This window comes from Mobula birostris, chromosome 6, assembly GCF_030028105.1.
Source record: "Mobula birostris isolate sMobBir1 chromosome 6, sMobBir1.hap1, whole genome shotgun sequence".
NCBI lineage: Eukaryota > Metazoa > Chordata > Chondrichthyes > Myliobatiformes > Myliobatidae > Mobula > Mobula birostris.
The window spans coordinates 8,780,419-8,798,188 of NC_092375.1; the positions used below are offsets into that span (position 1 = coordinate 8,780,419).

At 45.0% G+C, this 17,770-nt stretch overlaps 1 protein-coding gene across 6 annotated transcripts in view; it reads right to left on the reverse strand.

Moving 5' to 3' along the window:
• The window catches only part of usp25 (ubiquitin specific peptidase 25), a 551,935-nt gene that overhangs the window by 163,846 nt on the left and 370,319 nt on the right, over nt 1-17,770 (reverse strand). For all 6 annotated transcript variants that reach the window (XM_072259857.1, XM_072259852.1, XM_072259853.1 and 3 more), the window contains exon 5: nt 13,647-13,809. Coding sequence is in view for 5 of the 6 variants with exons in the window: in XM_072259852.1 (XP_072115953.1) it covers nt 13,647-13,809 (163 nt within the window). In the remaining variant the exon portion in view is untranslated. The remainder of the gene's footprint in view (nt 1-13,646; nt 13,810-17,770) is intronic.

The window sequence follows — 17,770 nt, forward strand, 5'->3', positions numbered from 1 at the left end:
GGCTTTGATTGTTGCTCGGATGCCAGGACAGGGTCGAAGCACTCGGCAGAGATAGTGCTTGGTGTCGAAGGGCTGGTCGGAGGCTCGAAGCTTTCAGGCAGACTCAAGAGTCCGCTGGAGTCGGGTGCTTCCAATGCATCGATAGTTGTCGGTGCCTGGAGGTTTATGGCAGAGAGTGTTTCTCCCTTCTGCCACCTGCTATCGGGGACTAGGGAGTCAATCGGAACTTTGAGACTTTTTTCTACCGTTCCCATCGTCTGTTCTTTATCAAGTTATGATATTGTTTTGCACTGCTGTAACTATATGTTATAATTATGTGGTCTTGTCAGTGTTAGTCTTTGGTTTGTCCTTTTTTTGTGATATCACTCTGGAGAAACATTGTATCATTTCTTAATGCATGCATGCATTTCTAAATGACAATAAACGAGGACTGAGTGTCCTCATAATCTAATCTATAATTTACTGTTTATTTATTATTATTTCTTCTTTCTTTTTGTATTTGCAGTTTGTTGTCTTCTGTACACTGGTTGAATGCCATAGTTGGGTGACCTTTCATTGATTCTGTTATGGTTATTATTCTATAGACTTATTGATTATACCCCTCAGATTCCCCTTAAATACCTCACCTTTGACCCTAAACTTATGATTTCTAGTTCTTGTTTCACCCAACCTGAGGGGGAAATGCCTGCATACATTCACCCTAAATATACCCCTCATAATTTTGTATACCACTAGTAAATCTCCCCTCATTCTCCTCCGTTCCGGGGAATTAAGTTCTAACCTATTCAATCGTTCCCTATAACTCAGGTCATGGTGAATCTCTTCTGCACTCCCTCTGTTGCTACCAAATGGAGAAAGTTTATAAACACAAGAGATTCTGCAGATGCTGGAAATCCACAGCAACATACACAAAATGCTGGAGGTCATGCAGCATCTATGGAGAGGAATAAACAGTTGACAATTCAGGCCAAGACTCTTCATCAGAGCATATTTTATGATGTAGTTTCCAGGTTCAAACACTCAATGATCACTCCTCATGCTGGGGAGTGCTCAGGAGTGCAAGGCTGACCACTCCTCATGCACATAAATGCCTCCCCTGTGCAGAGACTCAGAAGCTTCTGGGTGTGCACGATCAATATCACCTGGTCCCTCAACACCATCTCTTTGGCTGAGAAAGCACAGCAACATCTCCACTTCCTGAGGAGATTGAGGTGAGTGAGGCTCTCTGCCGCACCACCCCACCTTTCTAACCATTTTTTACAGGAGCACCACTGAGTGTCCTATCCAGCTGCATTAGTGTCTGATATGGGAATTGCAGGCTATCTGACTGCAAGACATTACAAAAGATTGAGAGGACTGGTGAAAGGATCATCAGTTTCTCAACACATCAGATCTGTCCTATCTCTCCAAATATCTCTTTGAATCCCTTCCGACAAGCTGGAGATACCACAACATTAGGACTGTTAAGATGGGAAAACAGCTTTTTCTCCTGGACTGTAAGACTACTGAACTCCCTGCCACCACCCAGGTCTCATCATGTATGAAGCATCAGTAGCTTTTCTGTCGTATGTACACCTTATTACTTGTTAATTTATTTGTGGTAATACTACTTTATGCATTTTTTGTGAGTTATATTGTGTGGGCCTTAGTCTAGAGGAACATTGTTTCATTTTGCAGTGTACGTATGTACAGCAGAATGACAATAAGCTGAACCTGTACTTGGCTCACTGCATTACAAGACTCTTCAAGACGTTTAATTGAAAATTGCCCAACAGTATACAATTACAAAACAAAGCAGGAGTAGATGCTGAATTGGACGAGTGAATACTCAAACTTGAACCCATTATGGAATTAGCAGGGGCCTGGGATGTTTTGGTCGGGATGCGGGGGATATGGGCAGCGTGATAATGTAGTGGTTAGCGTAACGCTTTTCAGCACCAGCTAAAAGATCAGAGTTCAATTCCTGCCACTGCCTGTAAGGAGTTTGCACGTTGTTCCCATGATAATGTGAGGTTCCTCCAATTGTTCCGGTTTCCTCCTACATTCCAAAAATGTACAGATTACAGTTAGTAAATTGTGGGCAAACAGCGTTAGCACCAGAAGCATGGCAACAACTGTGGGCTGCCCCTAGCACATCAGACTGTGTTGGGTTGTTGACAGAAATGATGCATTTCACTGTATGTTTAGGTGTATACATTTTTTAATAATCCATTCAATATACATAATTGATTTACTTATTATTGGTTTATTTTATTTATTTTTTTTCTCTCTGCTAGATTATGTATTGCATTGAACTGCTGCTGCTATGTTAACAAATTTCACCTCACATGCCAGTGATAATAAACCTGATTCTGATTCTGAAGTGACAAATAAAGCTAATCATTTAACTTCCTCACTGATCTGGAGGGGAGTGAAGAGCAGAGCTGCAGGGCGGTTAAAGGTTGTGAGTATAAAGTGCTCAGAAAAGTAGCAGAAGCATCATCATCATGTGTTCTGTCGTATATCATAGGCGATTTTGGTCCTATGACATTGATTGTTCATGGCAAATTTTTCTACAGAAGTGGTTTGCCATTGCCTTCTTCTGTGCAGTGTCCTTACAAGACAGTTGACCCCAGCCATTATCAATACTCTTCGGAGATTGTCTGGCGTCAGTGATCACATAACCAGGACTTGTGACCCGGATCAGGAAGTGGGGAAGGGAACTGGAGACAGGAGTGTTGAAGGAGTGAAGAAGGTGGTGCCGCACCTTGCCCAAGAGTGACCTGCAGGCTAGCGGAGGGAAGGAGCGCCTCACACCTCCTCGAGTAGAGACACATCTCCACCCTGCCAACCGACAGCACAAGAATATGAGTTTTAAATTAACCACTGAGGTGGTAAACTTTGCTGAGAATAATCGTGCTCGCAAGTGTAAAGGAGAATGAAATGATAGTTAATCCAGATCCAATGCAATATAAAAAAAACAATAAGCATAAAGAACATGATAATAAAAAAGCACAATAAACATAAATACACAAGATTAGATTATGTTCATAGATTGATTATATGTCCACAATGTGATGCTAGGCACAGAAGTGTCTGTACATAAGGTGACTGATAGGAAATGATAAAGTAGTGGTGATTGGAGGTATGGAGGGGTGGGTTAGTGAGTGAAGGTGTTGATCAGCCTTACTGTTCTTTAGTCTACTAGTCCTGATGTGGATGCCACGTACTCTCCTTCCTGATGGGAGTGAAACATACAGTCCAACAGCAGGGTTGGCGGGATCGTTTGTGATACTGCTGGCACCTTTCTGTATATATGACCTTGATGGTGTGTAGGCTCTATTCCCCGCCCATCCCGCGACGCCAAACAGATTATAGTGCAGGGGTTCTCAACCTTTTTAAATCTATGGACCAATATATTAATGACTTGGATGAGGGAATTAAATGCAGCATCTCCAAGTTTGCGGATGACACGAAGCTGGGTGGCAGTGTTAGCTGTGAGGAGGATGCTAAGAGGATGCAGGGTGACTTGGATAGGTTGGGTGAGTGGGCAAATTCATGGCAGATGCAATTTAATGTGGATAAATGTGAAGTTATCCATTTTGGTGGCAAAAATAGGAAAACAGATTATTATCTGAATGGTGGCCGATTAGGAAAAGGGGAGGTGCAACGTGACCTGGGTGTCATTATACACCAGTCATTGAAAGTGGGCATGCAGGTACAGCAGGCGGTGAAAAAGGCCAATGGTATGCTGGCATTTATAGCGAGAGGATTTGAGTACAGGAGCAGGGAGGTACTACTGCAGTTGTACAAGGCCTTGGTGAGACCGCACCTGGAGTATTGTGTGCAGTTTTGGTCCCCTAATCTGAGGAAAGACATCCTTGCCATAGAGGGAGTACAGAGAAGGTTCACCAGATTGATTCCTGGGATGGCAGGACTTTCATATGAAGAAAGAATGGATGAACTGGGCTTGTACTCGTTGGAATTTAGAAGATTGAGGAGGGATCTGATTGAAACGTATAAGATCCTAAAGGGATTGGACAGGCTAGATGCAGGAAGATTGTTCCGATGTTGGGGTTGTCCAGAACGAGGGGTCACAGTTTGAGGATAGAGGGGAAGCCTTTTAGGACCGGGATTAGGAAAAACTTCTTCACACAGAGAGTGGTGAATCTGTGGAATTCTCTGCCACAGGAAACAGTTGAGGCCAGTTCACTGGCTATATTTAAGAGGGAGTTAGATATGGCCCTTGTGGCTACAGGGGTCAGGGGGTATGGAGGGAAGGCTGGGGCGGTGTTCTGAGTTGGATGATCAGCCATGATCATAATAAATGGCGGTGCAGGCTCGAAGGGCCGAATGGCCTACTCCTGCACCTATTTTCTATGTTTCTATACCATTAAGCAAGGGATCCACGGACCCCTGGTTGGGAACCCCTGCTACAGTGGAACTTGCCTGGAATCACTGCCATTTGGGTGTAACAGAGGCAAGGAAAATCAACATGTAATCAGTGGGGGGAAATGGGATTCGAAGGGAGGGTGACATGAGTGAATAACATCTGAGTGTGCTGGAGTGGAAACCTGTCAGAAAATAAACACGGTTCGTTTTACAGCAACAAATGGGTCATTCAGCTAGGAACAGCCACCTGATCCTCCAGCTCAGTATCACTTCCAGAACCGCTCGTTTCCAAACTGTGGTTCTCAGCCAGTCTTTGCAGTGCTGGGCAGCTGAGCAGTAAAAGGCCAAAGGGTGAGAAGCAGGAATGGCGAAGCAAATGGGGGGGGGGGGGGGGCGGGAGGCAGGAGGCAGTTAGCTGAGGTCAGGAACTGTTATCAGGTTAACACAACTTACTGTTTCTGGACCGTCTGCGAATCCACAAGTCTGCTGGAGACTGGAGGTCAAAGATGGGCTGTTTTGAGGTTAGAGGACAATATGGGTGGGTGGATGGGACAAGTGAGTTACATTGCCCAGCAAGTAATAGCACCAAATAGCACTGGACAATGCCTTTGGCCCAACAGGAAGCCCAATGGAGCTCATGGTAGGGTTTCAGAACATGCGTCAGGAGAAGGGGGAGAAGCTTTGTGCTTCTTTTTTCAGCTAGGGAGGCAACTAAATTGCTTGCAGTGCAGAGGGGTCATTCAGGTGGCTGAGGTAGATCAGTTAAGAGTGGACCAGATAGGCAGGGGCGCCCAGTCCCAGGACCTCATTGCTTGGGCTCTCTGACAGTCTTGTAAGACGCGCCCCCCTCCATCTTTTGTTGAAAGAGGAGAATGCATCGGGGGCGCGGGAGGCCTCAATCAGCAGGGTACAGTCCTCAGTAGTGGCCTCCTGCAGCGAAGTGACCACGAATAGCCTACCCCAGGGAGCGGTAGAGAAGATTGTGGTAGTTGAGAGCGGAGATACGTCGGCTGTTATCAGCAGGTGTAACCCCCCCCCCCCATATGATGGAGCTGACTGGGGGTGAAGGGGCAGATCCCCCAAGGGGATGAACAATGCAGAGGGCTGCTGGCAACAGGTGTCACGCCAGAAGGAGAGTGAGCCCCCCGGGTACCTCAGCAGAGACAGTCGTTGGGAAAACCTAGAGGAGACCCAGTGAGGGAATGGCCTGGTGTCTCTGGGGGAACACGTTCCCAGCAATATACCAAGGAACCCCCGAAAGCGAAAGGCCCTATTCATGAAGGCTTAATGGGATCATGCTCCAGTCTGTCACTATGGACAGAGGGTATTTATGCTAAAGCCATACTCAACACCAGTCACGTTGTTGTACTGTTCATTTTACAACCGGTATCTGTAGCACTTACCATTGACCCCATTCAGGGCACTGGAGATCTGGGGGCTTAGTGATAGTGATTACCTGTTATGACAGCTATTTGTCAGTGAACTTGGAGTTCTCGGAGGCCAATGTGGGAGTGTCTGAGGTCCTTGATACATTAGTGCTGGTTTGTCCGGACCCTGTTGAGAAAGGCAGCGTTTCAATTCTGTTGGGGACCAACACCCCCCTTGTGAGGAAGCTCATGGGGGCCTGCAAGGAGAAGGCTGGCGAGAGATTTCTGGGAACATTGTCCATGCACCTGGTGTTTCGAGCTGCTTTTGAGGAAGTGAGTGGCTGCATTGGGCCAGATACTGAATTTGGTCGAGGGACTGTGTGGTTCATCCAGTCAAAGCCAATGGTGGTACGGCCCAGGGAAGTAGCAAGAGTGATGGGGACCCCCAAATTTCCCGGAGTGCCTGAGGGCAAGGTCCTCGTATTGGAAGCTCCGGAAGACCACAAGGGCAGTCGAGGTTTCCTGCTGGGGCACTGGTGAGGCCCGAATTGCAGAAGCCCTCGGTTGTACAGGCGAACAGGATGGCAGTGATTGTCAGGAACACTACGAAGAGGGAGGTCACCTTCAAGCGGGGGATGCCCCTGGCACATCTCTTCCTGGTGACGGTAATGTCTAGTGCCCCTGTGAGACAAGCCAGGGAGAAACTATTGGAAAAAGGGGGAAAGTTGGCCGCTGAGTCATTCAACTTTGGGGACTCCCCAGTTCCTGTGGGTTGAAAGGGGAAGTTGGTAGAGAAGATAATGAAGCTGGAAGGTGTCTTTTCCACTGATGAGTTTGATGTGGGTTGTTCCAAGAGCACTTGTCACACTATCCAGGTGACCGAGGACACCCCGTTAAGATAGAGGTCATGGAGACTGGCCCTTGCAGAGGTGGAGGACGTCCGGCAATATTTGTGTAAGTTGAAGGAAGCTGGGATCATCCCCAAGTCCCGAAGCCCCCATGCGTCCCCAATAGTAGTGGCCCAAAAGAAGAATGGGAAGGTTCAGATGTGTGTGGACAACGGGACTCCGAACAGGCTCACTGTCCCTGACCAGTATATGGTCCTGAGGATTGAAGACGCACTGGCCTGCCTGAGTGGTGCAAAGTGGTTCAGTGAGCTGGACTTGAGGTATGGATATTACCAGATCCCCATAAGAGAGGCCGACAAAGAGGAGACAGCATTTATATGCCCCCTGGGATTTTTCCAGTTCAAAAGGATGCTCTGCGCTCGTTCCTCGGGTTCTGTGGTTACTTTCGGAGGTTCGTGAAATGCTACACAAAAGTGAGTCACCCGTTGAAGCAGCTTCTGTGCGGTTACCCTCACTTGGGGAAGAAAGGGAGGGGGAGAAAAGGACAGGAGGCTGGAGAGTATCTTAGCCCGTCAAAGCCCTTTCGACCAAGGTGGGATGCAAAATATGAGGAGGCCTTTCAGTCGTTGAAGGAACTGCTGACCCAGGTGCCAGTGCTGGTTTTTGTGGACCCCCGATTGCCGTATCTACTGCACATGGATGCCAGCCAAGAGGGTTTAGGGGGTGTCCTGTGTCAGGATCAAGGCACCAGGTTGAGACTCATGGTATTTGTCAGCTGTAGTCTGTCGCCCTCCAAGAAAAACTATCCCATGCACTAGTTGGAATTTCTGGCATTGAAATGGGCTGTGGTGGATAAACTGAGTGACTACCTCTACAAGGCCAAGTTCGAGCGCTCCTGCCCCGGGGGTGAAGGCCATTATGTCAGTTTGCCATTACCGTGAAGGCAGACGGAGAGGAGGGACAAAATCGAACGGTGGATCAATTGGGAGGTTCTGAAGACGCCATTCCCCAAGTTTACCGTAACCTGACTGCTCTGAAGACAGATCAGCTGCTGGAATTGAGTTCTGGGGAAGTGGCAGCTGCTCAGCAAGACGACCCGTGCAACGGTATCATTTGGTCCGTGGTCGAAAAGGGAGACATGGCTCAGGCAGAGAAGACGAAACACGCCGCGGTGGAGAACGGACTTGGTTGGAGTTGCGGAACTAGATCCTATACCGGATCACATCACCCCCAGACCGACCTCGTCGTTGCCAGCTGGTTCTACCAAAGTATCGGAGGATTGTGCTTAAGGCACTTCATGATGATTCTGGACATTTGGGGGTGAAAAGACCTATGAATTGCTCAGAGACTGGTTTTACTGGCACCGAATGAAGTTGGAGGTCGAAGAATACTGCAAGTCATGCATTCGATGCATACGGCGGAAGACACTGCCTACGCGGGCAGCTCCCTTGTCCCACTCGCAGAGTGTGGGGGCCCTGAACCTGGAGTATATGGATTTCCACCCGACGCTAGCAACGCGGCGAATGTATTAGTCATCACAGCTCACTACACCAGATATGCACAGGCTTTTCCTACCAAGGACCAGAGGGTGTCCATGGTGGCCAAAGTGTTATGGGAGAAGTATTTCAATTATTATGACCTTCCCAAGCAGATACATAGTGACCAGGGACGGGATTTCAAAAGCAGGCTCATTCATGATGTATGGGGTCTTTTTTTTGTATGTTAAATTTTAAATGGCTTCTTTGTTACGTTAATCTTTTAAACTGCTGTGTATGTGGATTAAAATGGCTTCTATGTTACGTTAAATGCTGAGAAAGTCTCTAGCTAGACATTTGCTCGGGTTAGTACAGACAGCAGGGTGCTATTAGCCAATGGGTGTTCATGTTATTATTTTTTCAGGTGATAATGCTATCTCATATGACTGGGAACAGGGGTTTTTGACGGGGAGTCGGAGGAGAGACGGGGAGGACGGCGGACGGGGAGTTGGAGGAGAGACGGGGAGGGCGGCGGATGTGCGGAAAGGCTCCGGTCGATCACTCCGGGTGGTCCCGAGCCGTGAGTTGACAGGATCCGAGTGGTTGTCAGGAATTGATTGAGCTCCAACGATTGTGCACGAAGAACTTGGACTTTGATAAGTCTGGCGCCTTTTTTTTCCATTATTTCCTTTTCTGTATCGAACTGATATTAATTTCATAGACTTAGTAATATCTATAAAGTGTACTTGGTAAAACATACTGTGTGTGCTGGCTGATGATTGATGTTTGGGATTGATTTGGGTGGCAGTGGTACACCAACCGACCCAGCGGGAAGCGTTCAGGCTGGTGCTGGGCAGGATTTCCCCTAGACATATACGAGCCAATATAGCGGAGCGTTACAATGAGTTACTGGGTATGCATAGAGTCGAGAAGTTGAGGACCATGCCCTATCATCCGCAGGGTGATCCCCAGCCCGAGAGGTTTAATCGGACATTGCTAGACATGCTCAGGACTTTGCAGATCAGCAAGAAGAGCAGGTGGAGTCAACATACTGGACATCTGGTCCACAGTTATAACTGTACCCAAAATGAAGCTACCGGGTACTCGCCATACTATCTGATGCTCGGGCGTGAGGCGACATTGCCCATCGACCTTTGTTTTGGGACCGACAAGGATGACTTGCCACCGAAGACTTATCTGAAATATGTGTCTGACATGAGAAGAGAGCTGAAAAGGGCTTATGAATTAGCTGGGGTCGCGGCTGCCAAGCAGAGTCAAGGAAATAACAGGAGGTATGATCAAAAGGTGAGGTTCTCCCAACTCCTGCCGGGAGACCGGCTCCTCATAAGGAATTTGGGGCTACCTGGAAAGCATAAGTTGGCCAATCATTAGGCGGCTCAGCCCTATGGCTCAGTTAAATGCCAAACCTACCAGTTTTCGGGGTGAAACCAGAGGATGGGAATGGGCCTGTCAAGATTCTCCATCGGAACCACCTGCTGCCCCGGAACAAGAGGTGTTGGTAGGCCCAGAGCCCAACTTGGAGCCTACACCTAATAAGGGAACTCTGCAGAAATGCGGGACAACTGCAGGGCCCACAGCAGGAGAGGTTAGGCCGGCCCCCACCCGAGTAGGATACTGATTCGGAGGATGAGGGCCTGGATGTGTGGGATATGCTGCCCTTTGCTAACTCCCCATTGATTGAGAAAGAGACTTCCAGGCTCCTTCTCCCACTGAGTCAGGTGAAGTTGTGGGGGGGGGGGGGGGGGGCTAACTGTGGACAGCCTGGGTTGCAGCAGGACCCTACAAGGGATGAAGCAGGGCTTGGCCACAGGACCGAGAGGTCCAAATTGCAGGGGGGCATGAGTGATAGGTCGGGGGAGGCCTCACCAGGTAGACCGGAAGTATGTCCAGTAGTGTCTGAACCTGAAGAGTTACGTGAGGGGGTACAGAGGTCTCAGAGAATTAGGAGACCACTGGATAGGCTGGCCAACATAGCACCAGGGGAACAGAGTGTGACCCCTACCATGTTGGAGGGAATGTCTACACCTGGATTGGACTTAGTGTTTTGCAGGAAGGATTGGCAAGTTATCTCAATGTAATGAGGACATGACTAAATTTGGTGGGGGGAGGGTGTGTAACGCGCTGTAAGGTTTCACTGTTACTATAATAGTTTCTCTGTAGCAGCAATGTTTGGGTGATGACTAGAGATAACGGAGCTTTGGAATAGAGGTTATCCAATGAGTGGGATGTTGTTCTTTCTCGTGGGTCTGGGAGCAGGGATTTTGCAGTCTTTTGCTGGGGAGAGATGAGGAGAGAAGATGAGAATGGAGGGAGTTGCTAGACCGCCGGACGGAGTGGACTTAGAGTAAGGGTCCGATGGTCGGCTACGCTGGGCAGAGGTCAATGGGAAACCAGTGGACTGAACCATGAGGTCCAACATTGCACATTGGTCTATTTTATGAGAATGGGCCGTTTTCTTTTTTTGTTTCTTTACAAATCATATAGTCAAATTAAGAACTATAAAGCTCAATCATTTAATCGTATATTGTGTACTGTCTGTTATTTCGTGGTACTGATTTGTAACAGGGAACACATCACGCAGCATCCACCCAAACAAGATTTCTTAAATTTGGCTAGGCTGTGGGCTGTCTCCCCCTAGGTTAAGCCGCTAGTTGAACCAAGAGTTACGTTTGTGTTGATAGCACTTTTCTAAACTTCTTGTATTCTGAAAAGGTACTGGCAAGTTGTAGAACAAAACATCAAGAGAAGGAAAACAGAGACAGTTAACATCAGTGTTTAGGGAAGTACAGGAATCTATTATTAAGGACATGTTTAAGAGAGCTGTTAGTGTAACATGATTAGATGTATACACTGAGAGGGAAGGGGAAGAATTAAATAACAAGTGACATGAAAGTTACAACCAATGAGGTACGTCATGGATCAAGACTAAAGCCTCTTCTGTTACAGTCAATTTTAATAAGTATGCCATAGATGTTAACCTAGGTTTGTAGATGACACAAGATGGGCAAAGTAGGCAATAAGGTCATACAACTCTGCTAAAGGGCTTGTACAGGTTTAGTGACTGGACTAAACATGGTAGATACAGTATAATGTGAGGAAATGAGGCAAACCACTTTGGTACGCAGGCTGGTAAAGCAGAAAGCATTTGAACAGTATAAGACTTAAAATGGTGGCTTTTACAGAGATTTATATTTGTATACAAAGCAACGTAAAGTTAACATATGGATATCATTAAGTAACTAAAACGAAAGGAATATTAGCTCTTTATTGCAAGAGGGTAAAATACGCAAGTCTTGTTGCATAAGATTACAAGAACCAGAAGCAGGACTACACCATCAAGCTTGCTCCACCATTCATTAAGATCATGGTTGATTTGGTTATGGACCCAGCTCCAACTGTCTGCTTCCCCCCCTCCCCCCTAATAATCCTTTGTTCCCCTTCTCAGTGTTCATGAACAAACCAAGGAGCACTACCTGATTACTTTTGCTCTCTTTTTGCACACTACTTATATAATTTACTTTTTAATATATTTCTTATTATAATTTATAGTTTTTTTAATGAATTACACTATATTGCTGCTACAAGACAACAAATTATATGATATACATTATGTCAGTGATGTTAAACCAGATTCTAATCCTACTGTGTAAATATCTGATTATTTAATCAGATGGCCTCTAATGCTTCCCTCTGCAGAGAATTCCATAGATTCAGCACTCTCTGGGAAAAGCAGTTTCTCCTCATCTCCATCCTAATTCTACTCCCCCGAATCTTGAGGTTACACCCTTGGTTTTACTCTCACTTACCACTGCAAACAACTTTCCTGCCTCCATTTTATCTGTCCTATACATAATTTTATATGTTTCTATAAGATTCCCTCACATTCATCTGCATTGCAGCGATTATGGTCCTAGGTGACTCAATCTCTCCTCACAGGCAAACCCCCTTATCTCTGGGATCACCCAGGTGAACCTCCCCTGCACTGCCTTGAAAGCCAGAATATAATTTCTCAAGAAACAAAACCAGAACTGCACACAGTAATCTAGATGCAGCTTCGCCCGTATCTTGTACGTTTGCAACGTAACTTCCTTCCTTGCTCTTAAATTCAATCCTTCTAGCATTGAAGGTCAATGTTTATTTAACTTCTTGATAATCTCTGCAGCTCCACAGAGTTTCAAAAGGACCATCTTTGAAATAGTGTTCCTCATTTGAGAAATGGTGCTTTCTTTGAATACTATAAAATGCTATAAAGTGAATCTGTTGTGAACTGATGAGGTAGATCGTGAGGTCAAGAGTCCATCTTATTGTACTAGGATGGTTTAATGATCTTATAACAGCGGGGTAGAAGCTGTCCTTGAGCCAGATGGTATATGCTTTCAGGCTTTTGTATATTCTGCCTGACGGAGAAGAGTGAATGTCTGGGTTGGCTGAGATCTTTGATCATGCTGGCTACTTTACTGGGGCAGCAAGAAGTGCAAACAGAGTCCATGGAAGGGAGGTTGGTTTCCATGCTGTGCTGAAGGAACATTCATCTGGACATTGGTGCAATGCGATTAATCCCTTTAGGAAACATTTCATTAATCGCATTGTACCAATGTCCAGATAACGTCACCGTCCACTAACTCTTGGCTGTTCGATCAAATCTGATCAGACCTCTGAAGCAGCTGAGTGAGACATGCAGGAGTGCCAGGCCATTAAGATGAGGACTTGAAACCACACTTTCAGGCCAGTGATAGTCTTAAGAAAATTCTCTCTGTACCTCAGAATATAAACCCAGTGGCTCTTTTAGAACTTACATTAAGCAAAGCCAAGGGCAGAATTTTAACTCACAAATAAGAGAAAGTGTGCAGAAGCTTGAAATCCAAGCAACACACACAAAATGCTGGAGGAACTCAAGAGACCAGGCAGCAACCTGATGAGGAGTCAGGCCTAAAACATCTAATGTACGCTTTTCCATAGATGCTGCCTGGCCTGCTGAGTTCCTCTAGCATTTTGTGTGTTGCATGGCATTCTAACTAGCTGCATCACTATCTTGTTTGGGGCAGAAGGAGGGGGACAACTGCACAGCATCAAAAAAAGCTGCAGAGTTGTAAACTTAGTCTGCTCTATCATGAGCACTAGCCTCCGTATCACTTTAAGGAGTGATGCCTCAAAAAAAGGTGGCATCCATCATGAAGGATCACCATCACCCAGGTCATGCCTTGTTCTCATCAGGAAGGAGGCACAGGAACCTGAAGGAGGCACAAACTCAACCATTCAGGAACAGCTTTTTCCCATCTGTCATCTGATTTCTGAATGGACATTGAACCCCTGAACACTACCCCACAGCTTTTTAATTTCTATTTTTTGCACTATTGAGTTAATTTACTATTTTTTTCTCTATTATTATGTATTGCATTGTACTGCTGCTGCAAAGTCAACAAATTTCATGACACATGCTGGTGATATTGAACCTGATTCTGAATTTCAAATCAGCTACTGAGTTGAACATACTTCCATAAACCCCTGCCATGGGTCGAAGAGAAATCAAACATCTAGAGAGAAAGAAACAACCAAGTTCTCACCTGAATGACTGCACTGAACCAGCAAGTGTTTCCTACGTTCTTCAGTCCCACAGGGCAGTTTTCCTGTCTCTTCCGATCATACGGGTTAAGCGAGTCACTCCACACCTCTCCTTGCGTTCTTTTCAAGCTGGCCTTGTTTTCTGCGATACTGGCTTCGAGCACTCTTAGTGACAAGAAAAATGAAAATGTGCATTATAAACCAAAGGTGCCTGGACCATTAAGAAAGTAATCTAGTGCCCGTCCAACTGGAACTGGGGACAAAGTATCCCTATTTTTTCATCATATGCTTCCAAAATGTTTTCTGTAGTTTTGGAGTCTTGGAGCAGAGGGCATAACATCAGGATAGAGGGGCACTCCTTGAAAACAGATATGAGCTGGAATTTCTTTAGCCAGAGGATGATGGCTCTGTGGAATTCGTTGCCACAGACGGCTATATCTACAGCTCACAGTACGTTCGCGTGACCAGTATGTTGTAGATATAACAATCCAAAAATAATTGTCAATGCTCCTTTGAGAGAATGAATTTTTAGCCAACCTTTCTTGAAAAGAACACAGGTAGTTAAATTTAGCTTACCTTCCTTGAAATGAATCTCTTTCTCTTTCATAAATTTTAAAAACTCTTAAGGCAAAGATAATAAATTTCTGTTAAATAACTGGCTTAAGTTAAAATGGGATTTAATTTTTCTAAAGGTAGGCTTGGTAGATTTAATTTAAATAAAGGTTGTAAAATTGATTTTATTTAATACTATTTACAACATGGAAATTTATTGACAATGTTGAATAGTAAAGTCACTAAAAACCACAAGCCAAAGCAACATGAATAAAAATATAGCCTAAGACAAATTCTCTGCAAGACTTTGAAAACAAACATTTTCAAACTAAATGACATGATCAGGTTCAAATATTGGTTTAGCATGTGAAACCTGTGCCTATTTTTTGCTGCATAAAGACTTAATTCTGGATCGAACTTGAGATAAGCATACATGGGATTCACCTTCAACTGAAGTGGATGATTTCTATCCTTGCTCGTGATGCTTGTTAAACAAGAAAAAACTTGCTCTCACATGAAAGAAGTTGAAAACTACGGCAAAATGTTCACTGCTTTCCAATGAATGGCATGGTATTATTCTTTCACAGAAATCCAGAACTTGCCCAGGGGCAGCACAGTAAATTTCAACTTGAGTGCACGATCAGACTGCAGCTCACAGAGTTCTTCCTCTTCTCTCAAAGTCAGAAGATTGTAATTCTTCATCATTAACCTTATCAGAATTGTCCGCAGGCCTAGGCCTGGAATCCTCCTCTTCCATCTCACACCTCCTCTTCAAAAATCACAATAGCTGTCAGACATGTCTGTGAAACTCAGGGGTTAACAAAATACCCATGTATTTTACACAAGGAGAGGCTGATGAAACAGCTCAAGTTGGGCCAGACCATTCAATGCTTGGAAAATGCACTTCATGCTCTTCATCACCTCCCCCCTCTCCCCCGTGCAACAGAGTACTAACCAATTATCTACCTATCTTGTGTCAAAAACTGTGAATGGACTCAACCAAATAAACAGGGTCCTACTGTGCACTGCCACTCTAATGAGATTGCTAACAGGGCTGCTTGGTGACTGCCCACCACTGCGAGCACTAGCATCGCGCAAAGTTCAAAAAAACGACATTTTTTAAAAATTATGATCTCTCACGGAACCCCCGTTGCGAGACCCTGCTCTAGAGTTTAAAGAGAATGGTGCAAAAAATAAAAACATCCAGTGAGAATGCCTTGTTAATGAGAGAGGTCAGAGGAGAATGGCCAGACTGACTGACTCAAGCTGACAGGAAGGTGACAGTAACTCTAATAACCACCCGTTACCACAGTGGTGTGCACAAGAGCATCTCCGGTCACATAACGCATCAAATCTTGAAGTGGATAGACTACAGCAGCAGAAGACTCAGCGGCAACTTTATTAGGTACAGGAGGAGTAAAGTGGATGTATTCTCCAGCTGTTGAGACGAGCTACGGTGGACTGTACATGAGCAGTGCCACAGGAGATTAACTCATTGCAAAGAGGATTCGGACAAGCAAGCTGTGTGAGTGGGTGTCTACATGGCAGATGGAATACAGTGTGGAAAATGCAAAGCAATCAAAAAAAAATAAGGCTGAGTTTTTTTTAAATCCCAAAAGATTGGGAGGTGCTGCTCTTAAAATCAGAATCAGATTTATTATTACTAACTCATGATGTGGAATGTGTGTTTTGGCAGCAATATAGTACAAAGACATTAAAACATGCCTGTAAATTGAAAAATAAATATGCAAAAAGGAATACAGGGTGGTATTCATGGGCTCATGGACCATTCAGAGATCTGATGGCAGAGGGAAAGACTCTGTTCCTAAACCATTAAGTGTGGGTCTTCAGGTTCCTGTATCACCTCGACTGATACTGAGCAGAATTAGGCCATTCAGCCCATCATATCTGCTCGGCCCTTTGATCATGGCTGATTTATTTTCTCTCTTAACCCCCATTCTCAAGCCTTCTCCCAATAACCTTTGATATCCTTTTTAAATCAAGAACCTATCAACTTCCACTTTAAATACTCTCAAACACTTTGCTTTCATGCCCTTCTATTACAGCAATGAATGGTGAGGATTACTAGTGACAGATGCTGCCTTCTTGAGGTACTATCGCTTGAAGATGTCCCTGATGGTGGAGAGGGTTGTGCCTATGATACAGTTGGCTGAGTCAACAACTCTTCTGTGACTCTGCGCATCGGGGCCTCTATACCAGGCTGTGATGCAACCAACCGGAATGCACTGCAGAGAGACAGTGTCAAAATTTAGCCTTTGGAGTAGGGCCAGAATAGAAAGTTGTTGAAACGTGTTGCAATGAGCGAAGTTATTTAAGAGAAATGAAACTGAAGAGCAAGAAAAAATGAAACAAAACTAAACTAAAAACAGAAACTGAATATGATGAAGTGTCTCGGTCTGAAGCATCGACCATTTATCCTTTTCCATAGATGCTGCCTGATCTGCAGAGTTTCTCCAGAGTTTTGTGTGTGTTACATTTGGTTTCCAGCACCTGAAGAACCTCATATTTGAAAAACTGAATATGAACCAGGAAAGTAAGTAGTGACCATCAGAGACAAAACTCGTAATTCACATCTTCTTCAGAAACATGAGCTCGGTCAGCACAATATAAAGAGATATCATATACAAAGGCCTGTTATGCTGTTCTGTTTATAAAGAATGGTGTAGAAAACTCAATGTGTGAATGAAGTGCCATCCTCGAAGGCAGTTCAGCTGCTTTTAAGAGGTCACAACAGTAAGCTGCTCTGAGGAAGACTGTGAACTGTAATAAACCATTATTTATGAGCTTCGATCTGTATAATGGGCGCAGGTGGAAATGAAGCACAAACCATAAGGCATTCATGAAGAGGACCTCATTAACAAATTGATGGGTGGGGATCAATTTTTATTTGGTCCATCAATTTCTGACTGATTTTTCTTTTTAACAGTGACTTCACAGGGCATTAGCGCACCAGGTCTTTAAGAAAGGTCAGGCAGCACCATCTGCACACTTTACCTGCAGTCACATGAATGTTCTTTATTGATTTTCAATTTTCTTTTAAATGGTGCATTCTAGCATATAACACACATGATAAAAAACCTCAACTAATCTGTGACTTTTTTAAAATCCCAGTCTGTGCCCTTTTGGTTACTAGCCCTCGTGCCAATTCAGATTCAGATTCATTTTTGTTTATCACATGTACATCAAAACATACAGTGAAATGTTTGATTTAATAACCAACACAATCTAAGGACATATGGGGGCAACACACATTCTTGCACCGACACAGCATGCCCACAATTCTCGGCGTTAACAACACAGAACACCACAAATCAAGAGCACAAACAGGCAACAAAGCAACAATAACAAAGCAAGCTCCCTTTCCAGCCCCTCCCACCCACACACACACAGTCCTCCAACCCCAGGACACATCACTTTCAACCTCTAACATCCATTAAACTCTTAGATTCCCAGACACTGCAGTTGACTTCCCCCGTGGCCTCAAAATTCCAGACTTCCGATCGACCTTCAGTTTTCTATCTTCAGTATCAACTCCAGAACTCACCAATAACAA